Source organism: Meles meles, chromosome 13 (genome assembly GCF_922984935.1).
Source record: "Meles meles chromosome 13, mMelMel3.1 paternal haplotype, whole genome shotgun sequence".
Classification (NCBI taxonomy): Eukaryota; Metazoa; Chordata; class Mammalia; order Carnivora; family Mustelidae; genus Meles; species Meles meles.
In genome coordinates this window covers 5,969,975-5,992,609 of record NC_060078.1, presented here as the reverse complement: position 1 = coordinate 5,992,609, position 22,635 = coordinate 5,969,975, and the positions used below count along the sequence as shown (strand labels likewise).

At 38.5% G+C, this 22,635-nt stretch overlaps 1 protein-coding gene across 3 annotated transcripts in view; it reads right to left on the bottom strand.

The window, feature by feature from the left end:
* Nucleotides 1-22,635, bottom strand: part of TBCE (tubulin folding cofactor E) — an 81,216-nt gene that overhangs the window by 52,759 nt on the left and 5,822 nt on the right. For all 3 annotated transcript variants that reach the window (XM_046027871.1, XM_046027872.1, XM_046027873.1), the window contains exon 2: nt 10,101-10,231. In XM_046027871.1, the coding sequence (XP_045883827.1) occupies nt 10,101-10,200 (100 nt within the window). In that variant the 5' untranslated portion in view covers nt 10,201-10,231. The remainder of the gene's footprint in view (nt 1-10,100; nt 10,232-22,635) is intronic.

Below are 22,635 nucleotides of genomic sequence, written 5' to 3'. Positions count from 1 at the left end.
AGGCAGAGACCAGGTATATTTTTCTTATTATGTCACACTTGCCAAAACAACACAGAAAAGAAGGACCAAACTCTGTACTAACACACACACACAATCCGTCTGTGTCTTAATCCACTTTGTTAAACAAAGGCCTTAAACACAAGTAATGTTATTCATCATAAAAGCCCTCACTGGCGGACATCACTAAGAAGGCCATTCGGACGCAAGGAACAAGTCGCTTCTCAGACTCACACAGGTGGGAAGAGCGAGGCCAGCATGCGCTTGGGATCAGCTGTAACTCTGGCGAAGCATCGCTCCTGTCTGGCAAGCTCTCACCCTGTCCACTAAAGACAGCAGAGCAAGTCCAGAAACCAGCAGAGAGGTGGCGGACCGAAGTGGAGGTTGGTAGGACCTCATTAGTCATTTCCCAACACTGGAAGATCCAGGCTTCTGCCTCCTACACGCCAGGGGTGATAAGGCCCTGATTACCCTCAGTCTACCAAATTTAAGTGTGCAAAAGACTGAAGCAGACATGAGAATATAGGTTTATTAATTCCCAATGATAAACATAATTTTTATATTTATACATCAATACCCTGACAGATGACAATGAGTACCATGCTCCAACAAAAATCAAGAATATTCTATGATGGTTTTCCTATAGAGGGAAATGAGGTGTTCTGAGAAAAAGAGTACTTTTCTCCTGATTCACACCAAGAACAGCAAACATTTAAAAAGTTCTTACATTCTGTCAAGTTTAGGTCTAAATGCTTTACATATATTTTAATTTATTGATTCCTCATAACAACCCTTCGAAGTAGAGGGCCATTCACTTCAGCATGATTGTGGGCTACAGAAAGACCGCTAACTTTCAAGAGCAAGAATTCTCTCTCAGGAAGCAACCCCACATCTGTCCAAAGTCTCAAACAAGGACACACTTGAGTACCAATTTTTTTGCACCTATAAATGCAGAAGAGATGACTAAGGGCCTAACATATTTGAAGTTACAAATTACCAAATGCCTATTACTCCTAAAATAAGATCTGCTACCAGTTTGAAGCAGGGCTACATCCCAGTAAGAAATCAGCTATAAAAAGCATCCTGAAATAATTAAATGATTACCTATTTAAATGACACTACAATTTTTCATCTGAATACCATCACGAGTCTGTCAAAGACAACAACTTTGATTTTAACATAATGTTTAAATGTTCTTCTAGACAACAAATGGTTAACTTTAGCCATTTCCTCCATCAACTCCCAGAACATGAAAACCTACCCTATCATCACCGCATTTAAACACACATATGCCTTTCTATTTGCTCTGGTAGGAGGACAAAAGCAAGATTCATTTGAAAATGTCTCAAAGAAGAACACTGTTATACTTTATGTAGAGATTTGCTACCAAATAATTTGTGTTGACTCTGATTCTCAAAGTAGTATTTGTTCAATAAAAGCTGTGAGAAAAATAAAACCCATTAAAAACCTTGGAATAGGGGCGCCTGGGTGGCTCAGTGGATTAAGCCGCTGCCTTCGGCTCAGGTCATGATCTCAGGGTCCTGGGATCGAGCCCCGAGTTGGGCTCTCTGCCCCGCAGGGAGCCTGCTTCCTCCTCTCTCTGTGTCTGCCTCTCTGCCTACTTGTGATCTCTCTCTCTGTCAAATAAATAAAATAAAATCTTAAAAAAAAAAAAACACCTTGGAGTAACAATAGCAACAAAACAACACTAATAAAGTACAACCAGTAAGTGTTACTTGGAGCCACCTAGGTGCCCACACTGGGTACTCTGCTCAGCGGGGTGCCTGCCTCTGCCTCTCCCTCTCCCTCTGCCTGCAGCTCCCTCTCTCTGAGTCAAATGAATAAATAAAATCCTTTTAAAAATTAAAATTAAAAAATTAAAAATAAACTTAAAAACTTCAAAAATAAAATTAATCGAGAGAAGCTAGTGCAGAATTTTGATGGTACAGATTAAAATGCCTAAAATGTTGCTGAAATAAGTCAGAGAAAGACAAATACCATGATTTCACTTACATGTGGAATCTAAAAAACAAAACAAACCAAGCAGAACCAAACCTACAAATATAGAGAACGGATGGTTGCCAGAGGGGAGGAGGTGGGGGGTAGATGGGGAAAAAGGCTGAAGGGGAGTGGGAGATACAGACTTCCAGCTACGGAATGAGTAAATCATGGGGATGAAAGGTCCAGGGTAAGGAATAGAGTCAGTGGTATTGTAACAGCACTTTATGGTGACAGATGATAGCTGCACTGTAGAGTTGTCCAATCACTACATTGTACACCTGTGTCAACTTTACCTAAAACAAACAAAGACCTATCATTTTTTTCTTTAAGAGTTTATTTAGGGGCATGTAGGTGGCTCAGTCGGTTAAGCATCTGCCTTCAGCTCAAGTCATGAACCCGGGGTCCTGGGATTGAGCCTTGCATCGGGCTCCCTGCTCAGTGGGAAGCCTGCCCCTCCCCCCTGCTTGTGCACATTCTGTCAAATAATATAAAATCTTAAAAAAAAAAAAAAAAGATTTTATTTGAGAGAGAGAGAGGTACGTGTGCAAGCAGGGGGTGAGGGAGCAGGAGAACCAGCCTCCCCACTGAGCAGGGAGCCCAACATGAGGCTCCATCCCAGGACCCTGGGATCATGACCTGAGCTGAAGGCAGATGCTTAACAGACTGAGCCACCCAGGCACCCCTATGATCACCCCCTTTTAAAGAACGGACACACATCATCTTAGGACTAATCTTCGAAGACTATAAACCAAGAGGTTAATTAGGACAGAGTTTTTCAGTAATCTTGTTTATTTAGTGGCTTACATGAACTCTGTTTACCATAAAAGAATTCTGTTCACCAATAACACGATATGAATCAGAATTTGAGTTTAAAATGTATTTTATAAGAAAATGCATTTACTTTTTGGAGATGCATGGTGAAGTATCCAGAGATGAAATACCACTATGCATATCACTTTATTTAAAATGCTTAGGCAGGGCACCTGGGTGGTTCAGTGGGTTAAGCATCGGCTTTCAGCTTAGGTCATGATCCCAGGGCCCTGGGATCGAGCCCACCCCCCCCCCCCACTCCCGGACTGGGCTTCCTGCTTAGTGGGGAGCCTGCTCTTCCCTGTCCCTCTGCTGCTCCCCCTGCTTATGCTCTTTCATGCTCTCTTCTCTGTTAAATGTATAAATAAAGTCTTTAAAAAATAAAATGCTTAGGCAAAAAAAATATTTTTATTGAATGAAGCAAATAAAGCAAAGTGTTAGCAATGTTAAACAGACATAACAAGTATATACAGGTGTTCCTTATACTATTCCAAACGCTACCTGCCACTTAAAAAAAAGAAAGCAGAACCTGGGAGAAATGGCTGATTGTGGGGCAAAAAACGTGTTAGATGAACCCTTCACATGATAGCTTCCTTATCAAATCTCAGTAAGGAAACTATCAAAAACCTCTGGGTCACATCAAAAGTCCTCAGGAGGCAATCTTAAGGGGGTCCTTCTGGCCGAATCTGGGACAGTCTGAGCATCAATAAGGATAACAGCAATGGACTAAAACAAATAAAATGTTTAAACCCATGACTTTATAAAGATTTTTTTTAATTCATTGGTTTTCTAAGTCAGCCAATACATTTTTATGAAGACAAATAAAAGGAAAAAACCCAATATTTATCCTGCCTTTCAATCACCCAGTTATTTGGAAAGAAACTAATTAACATAGGGAAATTTTCCACAATATATGCAGTCCATCAGAGGAACAATAGAAGAAAATTAGAATTTCACCATTTGACCACTCCAAATAATTGACATAAACCATGTTCATCAGAGCTGCTAACATCACAAAAAGAGATACAACCAGACACCGTGCACCTCCTGACTGAAGAATGCATTACCTACAGAGTATTTGTACCAAAAAAAGAGATTATCAAACCTAAATCTGATAAACCCTATATATAATTACCAATTTACAGGAAACGTAGAGACAGAAATACATGTTAATGACATCATATGGATGTAATCAGAAGAATCCTGAACATGAGAAATTTTAGAAGACAAACAAAATTTTTTCCAACAAACTGCAAGGAAGAAAAAAAGGAACGTAGAAGATCATTCTAGGAAATCCTATATCCAACTTGTAGGAGTGCCAGAAAGAGAAAACAGGTAAAATGGAAGGGTAAACATTATCAAAGATAATCTTAGAAGAAAACACTTCATAACTGAAAAGGTACATGTGACCTCAATTAAACAGGCTTAACCAAGAAAACACCTATAACCAATGAGCGAAGAAACACCCACAGCTGGATACTTTGGCTTTTCATCATAAGCCCTTTGGCACTATGTTTTATCATACTCATGTATTATTTTAATAGATACTAAACAAACAAACAAACAAAGGAAACACAGCAACGAGGCTTCAAGAATGGCCCGGAAGATTAATTAGCAATATTACTAAATGAAACTATAAGAAAATCTTGTTATATATTAAAAACAACATCATCCAAGACCTAAAAAAAAAATCTGCTTCTTTCGTCATGGAAAATTACACTAATCCTCTAAAACACAAGAAAAAAAATGAATCTGATCGAATTCCTGTGATGAGCCTCAGAGATGTGCATGGTAGAGTCAGACCCTTGGAGAGTTCCAGGTTAGAAGCTGGAAACTGGGGGGCTGGAAATTGGTAAGAAGATGTGAAGAATGGAGAAAAATACTAAAAAAGATCAAAAGCATACTTCGATCTGACTTTGCTGAGTCAGCTGTTCCCTGATGAATTCGGATTGCCAATATTTGCTTCGATAGGTGCCAATGCATTTCAATCACTATTTAAGATCAACAAACTGAATGCAGAATACAAAACACCTCCATAAGAACTTCAAAGCAATATGTTTCAACTATTTTTTTTTTTTTAAGATTTTATTTATTTGACAGAGAGAGATCACAAGTAGGCAGAGAGGCAGGGAGAGAGAGAGAGAGAGAGGAGGAAGCCGGCTCCCTCCTGAGCAGAGAGCCCTATGTGGGGCTCAGTCCCAGGACACTGGAATCATGACCTGAGCCGAAGGCAGAGGCTTTAACCCACTGAGCCACCCAGGCGCCCCTCAACTATTTTATTTTAAATTACCTTGTTACTGCAGGATAAATGGAACCCAATATACTACAGGGCCATTTAATTTAGTCACTCTATACAGGTTGACAATTAATACCAGATTTCAGTTACCATAAAATGTATTACAAAACAATAACTAAGGGCAAAGAACCATGAAGATAATCACTGGAGAGAAAATAAAAATACAATGTATATATTGATTGATCTACAGCAACTCCAAGTATATGAATATGAGAATATCGAGTAACAAGTATCTAATTTTTAAGCATAAAAGGTCTACTGGTAGTATTTCATTAATTAAATCAGTTAATCATTTAAATCACATGAAACAAATTTAGAAAAAGTGCTTCCTCACTCCCACATTCATGAAACAATTTCAAACAGACTCTCCAAACACAGTTATAACATTAGTGTCTGACTATCATCCCCCCCACACACAAATTTATTATCCTACAGTTCTGGAGATCAGAGCCTGAGGACAGTCTCACTGGTCTAAAATCAGGGCATTGTAGGGGTGCCTGGGTGGCTCAACTGCTTAAGTGTCTGCCTTCGGCCCAGGTCACGACTCTGGAGTCTCCGGTCAAGCCCGGCATCTGGTTCCTGCTCAGAGGGAAGTCTGCTTCTCCCCTCTGCCCCTCACCCCACTCTCATGCACGCTCTCTCTCTCTCTCAATAATAAAATCTTTAAAAAATAAAATAAAATCAAGGGGTTGCAAAGCTGTGTTCCCTTCTGGAGGCGAGAGAGGAAAACTCATTGCCTTGCCTTCCCCAGCTTGTAGCGGCTGCACATGTTCTTCGGTTTCACGACCCGATTCCATCCCCTTCAACACCCACAGTGGCCAGTCAAAACTTGCTCACATCGCTGCACTCCTGCACTGTCCTCTTCTACTTCTACGGATCCTTCAGATCGCACTGAACCCATCTGGATAATCTCCCCATCTTAAAGTCAGCTGATTAGCAAGCTTAATTCCACCTGCAACCCTAATTCTCCTTTGCCATGTAATTGAACACAATGCTCCCAGGTCCTGGGGACATTTTTGTTGGAAGGGGAGGGGCATTTTTCTACCCATCACAGCATATCCTCTTTATTTAAACACTTTTTTAAAAACTGCATATGGGGGCACCTGGATGGCTCAGTCAGTTAAGCATCTAACTGACTCTTGGTTTCAGCTCAGGTCATGGTCTCAGGGTGGTGGGATCAATCAAGCCCCATGTCCAGCTCTGTGCTCAGAGCAGTCTGTTTGAGACTTTCCCTTCCTCTCCCTTTGCCCGTCCCCACCCCGCACTCATTCACACGCTCTAAAATAAATCTTAAAAAAAAAAAAAATTAAAAAATTAAAAAACCTGCATGTGATGCTATCTTGGGATATCTCAATTTCCAACCCAAGCCATTTGTAAAACATTAGAACTGCTGTTTCTGTCTTAAGTAAATTTTATCTACAGCAATAGCTAACACTATACACCAGGAACTGGTCTAAGCGCTTTAAGCACCTTCATTTATTTAATGATCACAACAACCCTAAAACTTACACCCAGTGAAGCAGCTCCAGGAGTAATTACTGAATCTGTTCAATTTCACTGCATCTTTGTACCAACTCCCCCTGTTGACTTCTGAAAGAAACTCAAAAGTCACACCAGTTGAGGTAAAGTCCTACAGAACGCCGCCACACGATGACATAATTAACAGAGTGAATACACAGTAGCTCCTTCTTCGCAGAATTATAATTTGAGGGGGGAAAATTAGCCTGATCATACATACATGAAGGAATTTTCAAACTCACAGGCAATTTAATAAATGAAAATAATATGTACCACTTCATAGTCACTAAATTACCATGAAATAGCTTCCATCTGCATTACTGGATCTGTGACGCGCCACTCCAACCTGCCTTTAGAAATTGAGACTTATTCCTGCCAGCTGCTGGGCAAACCAGCCTCTGGCAATTAGCCCTCAACTATGAACCCACTTTCAAGAACTCTCTCCGCTAGAGAAAGTGCCTGGCACACCCGCTTCCACAAAACCCAGTGACAGACCGTCACAGGTATAAATGCCCCGCCCCTCATCTCAGCTAGGAAAATCTGTGAAGGGCCACCCTCCCTTCAGAGTTCCCACAGGGTCAGGTGGAATCTATGTTCAGACTGTATCACAGGGGCACCTGGCTGGCTCAGTCAGTGGAACAGGCAACTTTTTTTTTTTTAATTTCAAGTTAGTTAACATAGAGTGTATTATTTGTTGCAGGGGCAGGATTTAGTGGTTCATCGGTTGCAAAGAACACCCACTACATCAAGTGCACTCCTTAATGCCCATCACTCAATTACCCATCCTCCCCACCTCCCCTCCAGCAACCCTCGGTTTGTTCCCTGTAGTTGAGCCTTCTATGCATTGCCTTTCTCTCTGTGGTTATATTTTTCCTTCCCTTCCCCTACATTCATTTGTTTTATTTCTTAAATGCCACATGAGTGAAATCATATGGTATTCATCTTTCTCTGACTTATTTCGCTTAGCATAATGCACTCTAGTTCCATCCACATCACTGCCAATGGCACGCTTTCATTCCTTTGGATGACTGAGTAATATTCCATCATGTGTGTGTACTTCACACACACACACACACACACACACACACATTATCTTTATCCATTCCTGCATTGATGGAAATCTGGGCTCTTTCCACAGTTGGGCTATTGTGGACACTGCAGCTATAAATATTAGGGTGTACATGCCCCCTTCGAACCACTATGTTTGTATCCTTTGGATAATTACCTAGTAGTGCAATTGTTGGGTCACAGGGTAGTTCTATTTTTAACATTTTGAGGGACCTCCATATGAGCATGTAACTCTTTTTTTTTTTTAAGATTTTATATATTTATTTGCCAGAGAGAGAGAGAGAGCACGCACACAAACAGGGGGAGTAGTAGGCAAATAAAGAAGCAGACTCCCGCTGAGCGAGGAGCCGGATATGGGACTCGATCCCAGGATCATGACTTGAGCTGAAGGCAGATGATTAACTATTGACTGAGTCACTGAGGCATTCCACAAACACGCAACTCGATTTCAGGGCTGTGAGTTCGAGCCCCACATTGGGTGTAGAGATAACTTAAAAATAAAATCTTAAAAACAAAAAAAAGCTTCTGCAGAGGAAAGAAAACTAAAAGGCAACCTATGGAATGGGAGAAGATATTTGCAAATGACATATCTGATCATGTGTTAGTATCCACATATAAAGAACTTCTACAATTCAACATACAAAAAAAGCAAAAATTCCAATTAAAAAATGGGCAGAAGGCTGGAATAGACATTTCTCCAAAGAATACCAATGGTCAAGAGACACATGAAAAGATGATCAACATCGTTCGGCATCGGTGAAATGCAAAACAAAACCACAGTAAGATAATACCTCACACCTGTCAGAATGGTTAAAATCAAAAATACAAGAAATAAGCACTGGCGAGGATGTGGAGAAAAAGAAACACTCATGCACTGCTCATGGGAATGCAAACTGGTGCAGCCACTGTGGAAAACAGTGTGGGAGGTTCCTCAAAATATTAAAAATAAAATTACCATATGGTCCAGTAATTCCACCACTGGGTATTTATCCAAAGAATATGAAAACACTAATTCGAAAAGATATATGCACCCTTATGTTTACTTCAGCATTGTTTATAATAGAAATTATGGAAGCAGCCCAAGTGTTCATCAGTTGATGAATGAATAAAGAAAAGACAATGTATGGATACAGACACACACACACACACACACACACACACACACACACACAATGGAATATTACTCAGCCATAAAAAAGAATGAAATCTTGCCATCTACAACAGCATGGATGGGACTAGAAAGTATAATGCTAACCAAAATAAGTCAGTCAAAGAAAGACAAATACCATATTATTTCACTAGTATGTGAAATGTAAGAAACAAAACAAACTAGTAAAGGGGAACAAAACAAAAACAAAAAACCAAGAAACAGACTCTTAACTACGGAGAACAATCTGATGGTCACCAGAAGGGAAGTGGGTGGGGGGGATGGGTGAAATGGGTGAAGGAGATTAAGAACACACTTATCTTGACAAGCACTGAGTAATGTATAGAATTGCTGAATCACTATATTGTACACTTGAAACCAATATAACAGTGTATGTTATCTGTACTGAAATTCTAAAAATAATAAATCAATTTTAAAAAGAAAAGAATGATACTGTTTAAAAGAAAAATAGAACTGTAACTATGTATGGTAATGAATGTTAACTAGACCTATCTTGGTGATCATTTGGCAATACATATAAATATCAAATCATTATTTTGTACACCTGAAACTAATATGTTATCTATCAATTATATCTCAATTAAAAAAGTAAACAAAAGGATGCTATAGAAACATAAATATGTACCAGATAATATGTGAAAAAAGATATCACAAAATTGTATGCCTATCAATTTAAACTACTCTAAATACACATACACAGGAATTAATGACAAAAGAAATTTCCAAAAATTCTTAGTTTTTGAGGTTAGGATATGAGAATTCAAAATTATTACTTGTTTTTTTTTTTTTTTAAGATTTTATTTACTTATTTGACAGACAGACATCACAAGTAGGCAGAGAGGCAGGCAGAGAGAGAGGAGGAAGCAGGCTCCCCGCCAAGCAGGGAGCCCGATGCGGGGCTCGATCCCAGGACCATGGGACCATGACATGAGCTGAAGGCAGAGGCTTCAACCCACTGAGCCACCCAGGTGCCCCTCAAAATTATTACTTGTTGTTTAAAGTTTACTTAGAAGATATTTCAAGGTTGAGTTAATATAAAATGGCAACATTAAATAAATAGATAAGTCTAAAATTAAATAAAATCATAGATACCACAGGATATTGTTACCCAAACCAAACAATTGTATGTAGAAAGCATCTACAAATTAGTTATTAATTTCTTCAAAATCGATGTTACAAACCACCAGAGAGAAGCCTGCAAAGAAAGAACTCTAAAATAAACAAATGCAGACACAAACATACCTGCCACAGGAGGGACGATGCCAGAAAAACGCACTGTTGCATGTTCTCCATTAACCTCAACTCGTCGACCAATGACATCTGATGTCAAAGTGTCATTCATTATAATGTCGCCAGAATCCAAAATATGAGATCTAGGAAGAATATTATAAAAAATTAACAAGAATTAATACAGATTTTAAAAGTCCTTTAAAAATAATTTTTTCAGGGGTGCCTAGGTGGCTCAGTGGGTTGAGCCTCTGCCTTCAGCTCAGGTCATGATCCCAGGATTCTGGGATCGAGCCCCGCATCGGGCTCTCTGCTCAGCGGGGAGCCTGCTTCCCCCCTCTCTCTGCCTGTCTCTCTGCCTACTTGTGATCTCTCTCTGTCAAATAAATAAAATATGCTTAAAAAATATTTTTTTCATTTCATTGAGATTTTTTTTTTAGGATTTTATTTATTTCCTAGAGAGAGAGAGAGAGAGATCACAAGTAGGCAGAGAGACAGGCAGAGAGACAGGGGGAAGCAGGCTCCCTGCTGAGCAGAGAGCCCGATGTGGGGCTCGATCCCAGGACCCTGAGATCATGACCTGAGCCGAAGGCAGAGGCTTTAACCCACTGAGCCACCCAGGTGCCCCTCATTGAGATAATTCTTAAGGTCAACACTCCTGACCAATTTGGTCTTCATATTTTGGTGAAAAGAAGGACAGACAGATATATGTGCCATATTCTCATAATTTGATTTTACTTTACTTTCTAACTGTATTTTGATAACACATTTTTCTAAGTTTTGTTTAACTCTAGTTAGCTCACATCACATAACTTGTCTATTCTGTCATTTACTGAAGAGGCTGGAAGGAGAGGAGAACAGAGACGGGATAAAAGTGATAGAGAACAGGGAAAGAAAAGGGGCAATATGGGCATTGTCGTCTCTTCAGGAAGGGAGAAAAACCCAAATCCATAGATACATGAAGCAACACACAGAATGAACAATAAATACAAAAAATTAAACTCTAGGGGCACGTGGCTGGCTCAGCTGGTGGAGCATGCAGCTCTAAAAATATAGAACCGTAGGGGTACCTGGGTGGCTCAGTGGGTTAAGCCTCTGCCTTCGGCTCAGGTCATGATCCCAGGGTCCTGGGACAGAGCCCCACATCGGGCTCTCTGCTCAGCAGGAAGCCTGCTTCCTCCCTCTCTCTCTGCCTGCTTCTCTGCCTACTTGTGATCTCTGTCAAAAAAATAAATAAAATCTTTAAAAAATATATAGAACCCTAAAATTAAAGAGCAAGAGAAGGTCTTAAAGGGAGACTGAGTGAAAAGTATCCCCAATTTAGGGATAACTAGATCCAACTCCTACTTCACAGGAAAGCAGAAGACTGAAGAACATATTAGATGACATTCCCAGGCTGTAGTCTGCCTAAATCCAGACAGAGGGATCCCTACTGTCACACAACTCCATTTCTTCAACAAATAAAACGCAAGGAGAAAAAGAAAAGCATGGAGATCCGGAGAATGAGTGGATTAAAAGAAACTTAAGAAATATGTCAACCAACTGCAATATATGGACTTTATATGGATCCTAATTTTTAAAAACCGTAAATAATTTGAAAGTAAAAGAAATGAGGATACTGAAAATTTGAACACTGACTAGATTTGATATTAAAGAATAACTTTAACATTCAATGAAATCCTTATCAAAATACCACTCGTGTTTTTCACAGAACTAGAATAAATAATCCTAAAATTTGTAGAGAACCACGAAAGACCCTGAACACCCAAACCAATCTTAAGAAAGACGAGCCTGGAGGCATCACAATTCCAGATTTCAAGCTATATCACAAAGCTGTAGTCATCAGAGGTCCTGGCACAAAAACAGATACATATTCCAACAGAACAGAATGAGTCCAGAAATAAACCCACACTTAATATGGTCAATTAATCTATGACAAAAGAGGCAAGAGTATACGGTGCGGAATACACATACAAATGGTGTCAAGAAAACTGGAAAGCTACACGCAAAAGAATGAAACTGGACCACTTTCTTATTATACCATACACAAAAATGAACTCAAACTACATTAGACCTAAACTGAGTCCTGAAACCACAAAACTCCTAGAAGAAATCATAGGGAGTAATTTCTTGGACATTGACCCTAGCAACATTTTTCTAAATATGTCTCCTGAGGCAAGAGAAACAAATGCAAAAATAAATTATTTGGGGCTACATCAAAATAAAAACCTTCTGCACAGCAAAGCAAACAATCAACAAACCAAAAGGCAACCTATTGAATAGGAAAAGATATTTGCAAATGACATATGCAATAAGGGATTAATATCCAAAATACATAGAGAACTTATACAACTCAACACCAAAAATACAAAAAATCCAATTAAAATGGGCAGAGGACCTGAATTAGTATTTTTCCGAAGAAGACATACAGATGGCCAACACATACATGAAAGGATGCTCAACACCACTCATCATCGAGGAAATGCAAATCCAAACTACAATGAGAGATCACCTTACATCTGTTAGAATGGTTAGCATCAAAGAGACAAGAAATAACACCTGTCAGAAAGGATGTGGAGGGAGAGGAATTCTCGTGCACTGTTGGTGGGAATGTAAATTGTGCAGCTACTGTAGAAAACAGTATGGAGTGTCCTCAAAAAATTAAAAATAGAATTACCATATGACTCAGCAATCCCAGTGCTGGGTATTTACCCAAAGGAAATGAAAACACTAGTAATTTGAAAAAATGTATGTAATGTGGGAAACAAAGGCAAAAGAAAAATTAAATTTCCTTACTTACAACCCCTTGACAGGTCCTTGAAACAGGCAGAGTAACATTCCTCTAGGACTCAACTGCCCCAATGTTAATACTTTGCTAAGGGCAAAAGGCAATCTTAGCCTGACCCCCAGGATCCTGTAAGTCTACTTTAGCATATTAAAAATTCCTTTGGAAACTTCCTTTATCTGTATTCCTCAAGATACCTATTGGCTATCATCCCCCAAGCATATGACCCCCCCAATATACATATGAAGGATCTCATGACCAAGGTTTTACCAAACAGTAATAAATGACCTTATCCTAACAATAGCTAGCCCCTCAAGGTCCTGGAAACCTCAGTTCCAAAATCCTTAGACTTACACTATCCCTAACCCCCTCCCAACTTGAAAGTATGTAATCAGCCACTCCTCCTGACCCCAGTGCCACTCTTTCTGCTCAAGGGTCCTGTACCCGTGCCTTAATAAAACCACGTTTTTCACCAAAGACATCTCAAGAATTCTTTCTTGGCCACTGGCTTCAAACCCTAACATCTTTCCTACATCATAAGCGCCCTGTGTTTATTGCAGCATTACTTCTAATAAACATGATGTAGAAGCAACCTACGTGTCCACTGATACGCGAATGGATAAGGAAGAAAGGTGTGTATACACACACACACACACACACACACACAAATGTTATGCAACCATAAAAAAGGATGGGATTCGAATGTTTATAGCAGCAATGTCCACAATAGCCAAACTATGGAAAGAACCTAGATGTCCATCAACAGATGAATGGATAAATAAGGTATATATATATACAATGGAATACTATGCAGCCATCAAAAGAAATGAAATCTTGCCATTTGCAACGATATGGATGGAACTAGAGGGTATTATGCTTAGCTAAATAAGTCAATCGGAGAAAGACAACTATTGTATGATCTCCCTGATATGAGGAAGTGGAGATGCAATGCAGGGGGTTTGGGGGGTAGGAAAAGAATAAATGGAACAAGATGGGATCGGGAGGGAGACAAGCCATAAGAGACTCTTTATGTCATAAAACAAAGTGAGGGTTGCTGGGGGGAGGGGGGTAGGGAGAGGGTGGTGGGGTTATGGACATTGGGGAGGGTATGTGCTATGGTGAGTGCTGTGAAGTATGTAAACCTGGCGATTCACAGACCTGTACCCCTGGGGCTAATAATACATTATATGTTAATAAAAAAAAATTTTGGAGAAGGAAAAAAAAGGATGGGATTATGCCATTTTCGACAACAAAGATGGATCTAGAGGGTATTAAGCTAAGTAAAATAACTCAGACTGAAAAAGACCAATATCATATAATTTCACTCAGGTGGAATCTATAGAAAAAAACAAATGAATACACAAAAAGCAGAATCAGACCTTAAATACAAAGAACTAATGTTTGCCAGAGAGGGGATGGGTGGGTGGGCAGAAAGGGAGCTATAGGCTTCCAGTTATGCAATGATTAAGTAACAGGAATGAGAGGCACAGTATAGGGAATACAGTCAATGATACTCTAATAGACTTCTGTGGTGACAGAGGGTAGCATCACTTGTGGTGAACATAGCAAAATGTATAAAGAAACTGAATCATTATGTTGTAAATCTGAAGCTAAAGTACCGCTGTGTATCAACTATACTCAAATAAAATAATTTTTAAAATAAATAATAAAGATTCAAATGTAAAAGAATTTAAATGTTTAAATTTAACTCTAAGCTAAAAAACAGTTTTCACTAGTTTTAAATGCCCTTTTCAATTTTCATTAACATGTAAATACAATTTTCTTACAATTGAAATAGATAAGGGTGTCTGGGTGGCTCAGTGGGTTAAGCCTCTGCCTTCAGCTCAGCCCCGGATCAGGCGCTCTGCCTAGCGGGAAGTCTGCTTCCTCCCGTCTCTGTCTGCTTCTCTGCCTGCTTGTGATCTCTCTCTCTGTCAAATAAATAAAATCTAAAATAAATGAATGAATGAATGAAATAGATATGGGGGCGTCTGGGTGGCTCAGTCATTAAGCGTCTACCTTTGGCTCAAATCATGATCCCAGGATCCTGAGATTGGCCCTGCCTTGGGTTCCCTGCTCAGCAGGAAGCCTGCTTCTCCCTCTCCCACTGCTTGTGTTCCCTGTCTCGCTGTGTTTCTCTAACAAATAAATAAAATCTCTTAAAAAAAGAAAAAAGATATAGGGGCACCTGGGTGGCTCAGTGGGTTAAAACCTCTGCCTTCCACTCAGGTCATGATCCCAGGGTCCTGGGATTGAGCCCCACATCAGGCTCTCTGCCCGGCAGGGAGCCTGCTTCTTCTTCTCTGCCTGCCTCTCTGCCTACTTGTAATCTCTGTCTGTCAAATAAATAAATAAAATCTTTAAAAAAAAAAAAAAGATGTAGATATGGATCTGTTCTACTTCTTTAATAGCAGGAACATTTTTCTATATAGCCACAGTCATATTAATCTCTTTAATGTTGACCTGTAGATACCACACTTTAATCATTTCCCTGTTGATATATGCCTCCATTGTTTACTATCTCAAAGAAAACAGCTAAAAACATTTTCACTTTTAAATTATTCTTGTCCTTTGAAGTATTTCCTTGGGAAAAATTCTTGAGATAGTTATTCAAAGTAAATAAATATATTGAAGATTCGAGAAAGCCATGCCCAAACCATCCATCCAAAGGAAAAGTTAAATACTGACACTAAGACTAAGAGAAAGTCTACTTGTTTACTTGTTTCTGTAAAGTCTTACGAATTACCAGGAAGAACTTTCAAATCAGGTCCTCTATGCTATACTTGTACAACAATTTATTTTTCAAGTAATCTCTATACCTAATGTGGGGCTTGAATTCATGACCCCCAAGATCAAGAGTTATACGCTGACCTAGGCACCCCTTGTGCAACTAATTATTGAAGTAGGACTTAACACATCATAACATTATGTGTAAATGTAGGACTTTACATTTATATATTTTAAACATAGAATAATCTAACATTATCTCTCCTAGTTCTGTCCTAATTTTTCTAAGATCAAGGATAAAATATGTATGTATGTCTATGTATATGACCCACGTATATATGACCTAACCAAAGAAAGAACTCATACAAACTTTGGGTAAAATGGTTTATAGTTACAAGCTCTCCTATTACCCAGTTCACAAGCAAGAATGTCATGAGCTTTGTGAATGTCACGAGCCCCCACTGAAATCAAACCCCATCGTCAGTCCCAGAGTATACTGTCAGAGGAGTGGGGTGGGGGAAGGGGTCTCTTCACTCTTTAACTTACACACCTCTCAGTTGTATGAATATATTTGGAAGGAATAGCTGTTATTTGTTCTATTAACAATAATGAGGAGGGAGGAAAGGAAAGATGATGAAAAGTGAAAGGAAATAATGCACTGTTCTCTGCAAATTTCCCTGGCTTGCCAGGGAATTACAATCCAAAAGACAAACAAAAAAAGATAAATTTAGCCAAGACTCATTAAACTCTTCCTATCTCCTTAGGATTATTACTTTTTCCAAATGTTCACAAAACATCTTTCCTAGAAATTCTAGTTCCCCTTGTTCATTACTCTTTAGAAAATTATGAACAGGAATTTTTTGCAATCGTTTTTGCCAGTTTTTCATAAATTTCTAGATGTAATTTCTCTTGAAATGCAGACTAATTCAAAGATGTATTTATCAGAGAGAGAGAGAGAGCCTGTGCATGGACACGCACATGCGCGCACACGCACATGCGCACACATTCATGAGTTGGGGAGCAGAGGGAGAGGGACAAGCAGACTCCCTGCTGAGCCAGCAGCCTGTTGAGGATGCAGGACTCAATTCCAGGACCAGGATCATGACCTGAGGCAAAGGCTTAACTGACTGAGCCATCCAGGCACCCAGAGAATGCACACTAATTGAAAATGGCCAAATGCTATCCCATCTCTTTTTATCTTCAACATGCTTTCTAACCAGATTTTTTTTTTTTTTTTTTTTTTGGACAAGACAGGAAATCATTCTCCATAGAAATAACAAAAGATAAGAAATTGAATCAATCTGCCACTTTTCTGTCCTCTCTTATACTACATTAAATATATTTTCAAAAGATGAAGCAAAGCTGCCAAAATATTAACAATCATTAAATAAAAGCAACGAGTATCTGGGTGTTTCCTATGTTTCAAAATATTCAGGATTTAAAGCTAAAAGACATATACTACTACACCCAAGGAGTAGACTTTCTTGTACTACTTTTCAGTCTAGATCAATCCCAAAAGCTTCTTTTCTTGTCTTCACATTTTTTCACGAGTTGATTTTGAGGCTCAACTTTACTGATGTTTTTCTTTCTTTCTTTTTTTTTTTTTAACTGATGTTTTTCTTAAAAAGTCTATTCAAGTGTCTAGAAGTCACTGGTTAGGTGGTCTCTTTTTCCATTTCATCCTTGTATTTTTCTTTTTCTTTTTTTTTTAAAGATTATTTATTTATTTATTTGACAGAGATTGAGAGAGGGAGAAAGAGAACACAAGCAGGGGGAGTGGGAGAGGGAGAAGCAGGCTTCCTGCAGAGTGGGGAGCCTGATGCAGGGGCTCAATCTCAGGATCATGACCTGAGCCAAAGGCAGATACTTAACGAATGAGCCACCCAGACACCCCAATCCTTGTATTTTTCTAGGCATATCTTTCTTATTTAATTTTTTAAATAGATGATACTCAAAAAAGTATAAAAGGAATACACTGCAAGTTTCCTTTCTACTCCTGCTAGTCATTCTCTCTTCCTGCTGGCAACAGCTTTATTAGTACCTTCTATATACGTCCATATGCATCTTAAGCTTATAAGTATTTATAAGTATATTTATAAGTATACTTATATATAAGTATATATATAACTTATATTATATTTAAGTATATATATAACTTATATTATATATAAGTATATATATAACTTATATATATTATTATATTATGTTATATATTATATATCAATATATATTAATCATATTATATTATTAATATATAATATAATATATAATATAATATATAATATAATTATATAATATATATCATATAATCATATATTAATAATATATAATATATTATATATAATATACTAATAATTATATCGTTAATATATTAATATATCAATATTAATAATTATATTATCAATATATTATATAATATAATTATATATTATATATAATATATTATATATGAATATATATTTATAAATAATATATAAATAAAATATATATAATAAATATATAATATATAATAAATATATATAATATATATATTTTAATATATTTATATTTATATTTATATATTTATAAAAAATATATAATATATTATATATAATTATTATATATTATATATAATTGAACATTATTATAATAATTATTATATTAATATATTATATATATTATATATATATAAGTTATATATATACTTATAAGTATAACTTATATTTATAAGTATATCACCGGTATTTTTCTTCTTTCTTTACACAAATGATACCATACTACATATGTGGTTTTGTTCCTTACATTTTCATTCAATAATTTAACCTGGAAATTTATCTACAGCCATGTCAGGAGCTTTTAAATTTTTTCTGGCTGCATAGTATTTGTATAGATACAGCGTGATTTAACCAGTCTTCAAACTGATGGACTTCGGTTACTCCCAAGTTTTTGCTATTACAAATACTGCAAAGACTAAACCTGCTTTTTTTTTTATACCTGTGCAAAAATATCTGTAGAAAATTCTCAAAACAGGTATTGCTAAGTCAAAAGGTATGTACATTTTTAATGCTGATAGGCAATAACAAATGTTCCTTTTTAGTGGCTGGACCAATTCACAGTCCTAGCAGCACCCTTTGAGCCCCTGTGTCGTCACACTGCCCTTCATAAAGTATTAACACAATTTTGGTTGTCAGTCTGACAAGTGAAATATGCATTTTATTTACATTTCCTTTTATGAAGGAAGCTGAGCATCTCTTCATTTTGATTCCCTTTTCTTCATGATGTTCTTCATGATGAGAGGACTACATAATTCCTCAAATAAAATATTTGAAAAGAACTAAAAGGAAGGACACAAGAAGATACTTTGCAACCATGTTCACAGCGCTATTATTCACAAAGACTCAAGAGATGGAACTAACCCAAATATCAATGTGACGTATGCATACAATATTATTCAGCCTTAAAAAGAAAGGGAGGGGAGCCCAGGTGGCTCAGTGGGTTGGGGCCTCTCCCTTTGTCTTGGGGTGATCTTGGGGTCCTGGGATCGGGCCCCACATTGGGCTCTCTGCTTCCCCCTCTCTTTCTGCCTGCCTCTCTGTCTCCTTGTGATCTTTGTCAAATAACTAAAATCTTTAAAAAAGAAAAAAAGGGAATTCTGCTATATGCTACAATGTGGGTGAACCCTGAGGACATCATGTTAAGTGAAACAAGCCAATAGGACAAATATTGTATGATTCCACTTAAAAGAAGTACCTAGAGTCAGCAAATGTATAGAGAGAGAAAGTAGATTTGTGGTTGTCAAGGGATGTGGGGAGGGGAAAAGTGTTGTTTAAAGGCTAAGAGTTTCAGTTCTGCAAAATGAAAGGAGTTCTGGAGACAGAAGGTGGTGATGGTTGTACAATGATGTGAATTTACTTAACACTACTGAACTGTAGTACACTTAAAAATTGTTCAAATGGTCTGAGGTGCCAGGCTGGCTCAGTCGGTGGAGCATACCACTCTTGATCTCAGGGCTGTGAGTTCAAGCCCACTGTGGAGGTAGAGATTACTTAAAAATAAAATCTTAAAAAAAAAATTAAGATGCTCAATGTTATCTGTATTTTAGTACAATTTAAAAAATAGGAAATTTATGGGGCACCTGGGTGCTCAGTTATTAAGTGTCTGTCTACAGCTCAGGTCATGATCCCAGGGTCCTGGGATGGAGCCCTGCATCAGGAAGTCTGCTTCCCCCTCTCCCACTCCCCCTGCTTATGTTCCCTCTCTCCCTGTGTCTCTCTGTGTCAAATAAATCAAAATCTTTTAAGAAATAAATAAATTTAATTCCCAATATTTTAAGTTTTGTAGCGTTTTGATTTGCTTCACCTTTAATTAGGACACTGGGTCATGAAATTCAACCCCACATCTGGTTCAAGTGTGGAGTCTACTTGAGATTCTCCCTGCCTCTCCCTCTCCCCCTCCGCCTCCACCCCTGCCCCCACCGCTCTCTCTCACATGCACACACTCTCTCTCAAATATATAAATAAAATCTTAAAAAAAAAAAAAAGATGGGAGGGAATATATCTAAGTGGTTAGGTCATGACCGTGAAGGGAGATCAAGGTTAATGTCTGGTATCAAAGGATTCAAGAAAACATAGATGGCTCCCAAAGAGTGGGAACAGCACAATAAGGGACAGTCCAAGTGAATGTTTCTCAGAAACCCAAAGACTGCATCTGGGAGGCCTGGTCAAAGAAACAGTACAAGTCATGCAACGGGGGATCAGGGCCAACTAAAAGAACAGAGTGAGACCTCACTCTCACCAGGTGGTTGGAGTACTGGGCTGACTACCTGGACAGTGCCCACATGAAGTATTTTTTACTCTAAGTCCATAGGTTCTCAAAGTACCTTTTTTTTTTTTTTTTAAGATTTTATTTATTTATTTGTCAGAGAGAGAGAGAGACAGAGCTAGCACAGGCAGACAAAGTAGCAGAGAGAGGTAGAGGGAGAAGCAGGCTCCCTGCTGAGCAAGGAGCCCGATGTGGGACTCGAAGGCAGCGGCTTAACCAACTGAGCCACCCAGGCGTCCCCTCAAGGTATGTTCTAACTGAAGAAATTCACTAACTTCTCACTGAAATTGTGCCTATCGGCCAAAAATCAGCTGGATTAGCAGCACCTATGATCGCAGATATTTTATATCACATTATAGCTATTACAGATATCTCAAGATACTCTTTATATGCATCACTATTTCAAAATTACAGTCTAGATTTTTGTCATTTAATGTTAATGAGCACATGAAATATTACAATTTTTATGTCTCTTGACATAAAAACTTCATTTCACATAACTGGATTTCATCTGAAATCCTTATATATTTTCTATCCCCCCCCCCAAGTTTTTATTTAAATTTCAGTTAGTTAAGATATAGTGTAACACTAGTTTCAGGTGCAGAATTTAGTGATTCAGCATTCCATCCAAACACCCAGTGCTCATCACAAGTGCCCTCCTTAATCCCCATCACCTGTTTCACCCATCCCCCCCCCACCTGCCATCTGGTAACCATCAGTTTGTTCCCTATAATTAAGGGTCTGTTTCTTGATTCTCCTCTTTTATCCCTCCATGTTTGTTGGGTGTCTTAAATTACACGAGTGAAATCATATGGTATTTGTCCTTCTCTGACTTGTTTCACTTAGGGTTATACTCTCTAGCTCCACCCATATGGTTGCAAATGGCAAGGTTTCATTCTTTTTTTTTTTTTAATATTTTATTTATTTATGTGACAGAGAGAGATCACAAGTAGATAGAGAGGCAGGCAGAGAGAGAGAGAGAGGGAAGCAGGCTCCCTGCCGAGCAGAGAGCCCGATGCGGGACTCGATCCCAGGACCCTGAGATCATGACCTGAGCCGAAGGCAGCGGCTTAACCCACTGAGCCACCCAGGCGCCCAAGGTTTCATTCTTTTTTAAGGCTGCATAATATTCCATTGCAGACATGTGCCCCATTTTATCCATTCATCAGTTGATGGACATTTAGGCTCTTTGCATAATTTGGCTCTTGTTGATAATGCTGCTATAAACATTGGGTGCATGTACTCCCTTTTAATTTGTATTTTTGTATCCTTTGGGTAAATACCTACAGTGCTATTGCTGGATCATAGGGTAGCTCTATTTTTAACTTTTTGAGGAATCTCAACACTGTTTTCTACAGTAGCTGCACCAGTTTGCATTCCCACCAACAGTGCAAGGGCGTTCCCCTTTCTCCACATCCTCACCAACACCTGTTGTTTCCTGCTCATTTTAGCCATTCTGACTAGTATGAAGTGGTATCTCATTGTAGGTTTGATTTGTATTTCCCTGACGGTGAGTGATTTTGAGCCTTTTTTCATGTAAAAATGTCTATTCATATCTTCAGTCCATTTCTTAACTGGATTATTTCAGGTTTGGGTACTGAGTTGTAGAAGTTTTTATATGAAATGCTATGTGTTTTCTGTATTTAAAAACACCTTAGGGCGCCTGGGTGGCTCAGTCAGTTAAGTGTCTGCCTTTGGCGCAGGTCATAATCCTAGGGGTCTGGGATCAAGTTCCACATCAGGCTGCCTGCTCCACAGAGACCCTGCTTCTCTCTCTCTGCCCATCCCTCCACTTGTTCTCTCTCTCACTCTTTCTCAAATAAATAAATCTTAAAAAACAAAACAAAACAAAAAAAAACTTTAGGGGCGCCTGGATGACTCAGTCAGTTAAGCGTCTGCCTTCAGCTCATGATCTCAGGGTCCTGGAACAGAGCCCCACGTAGCTCCCTGCTCAGCAGGGAGTATGCTTATCCCTCTCCTTCTGCCCCTTCCTTGCTTGTGCTCTCTCTTGCACTGGCACTCTCTCAAATAAATAAATAAAATCTAAAAAAACAAACATTTTAAGGGTGACTGGCTGCTCAGTAGAGTGTGTGACTCTTGATCTTGGGGTTCTGACTTCAAGCCCTATGTTGGGTGTGGAGATTACTTAAAAATAAAATCTTAAAAACAAATTCTAAGGAGCTCACAAGATTTATCAGACTGCTAAAGGGGTCTTTATCCTCGATAAAGAAGCAAAGA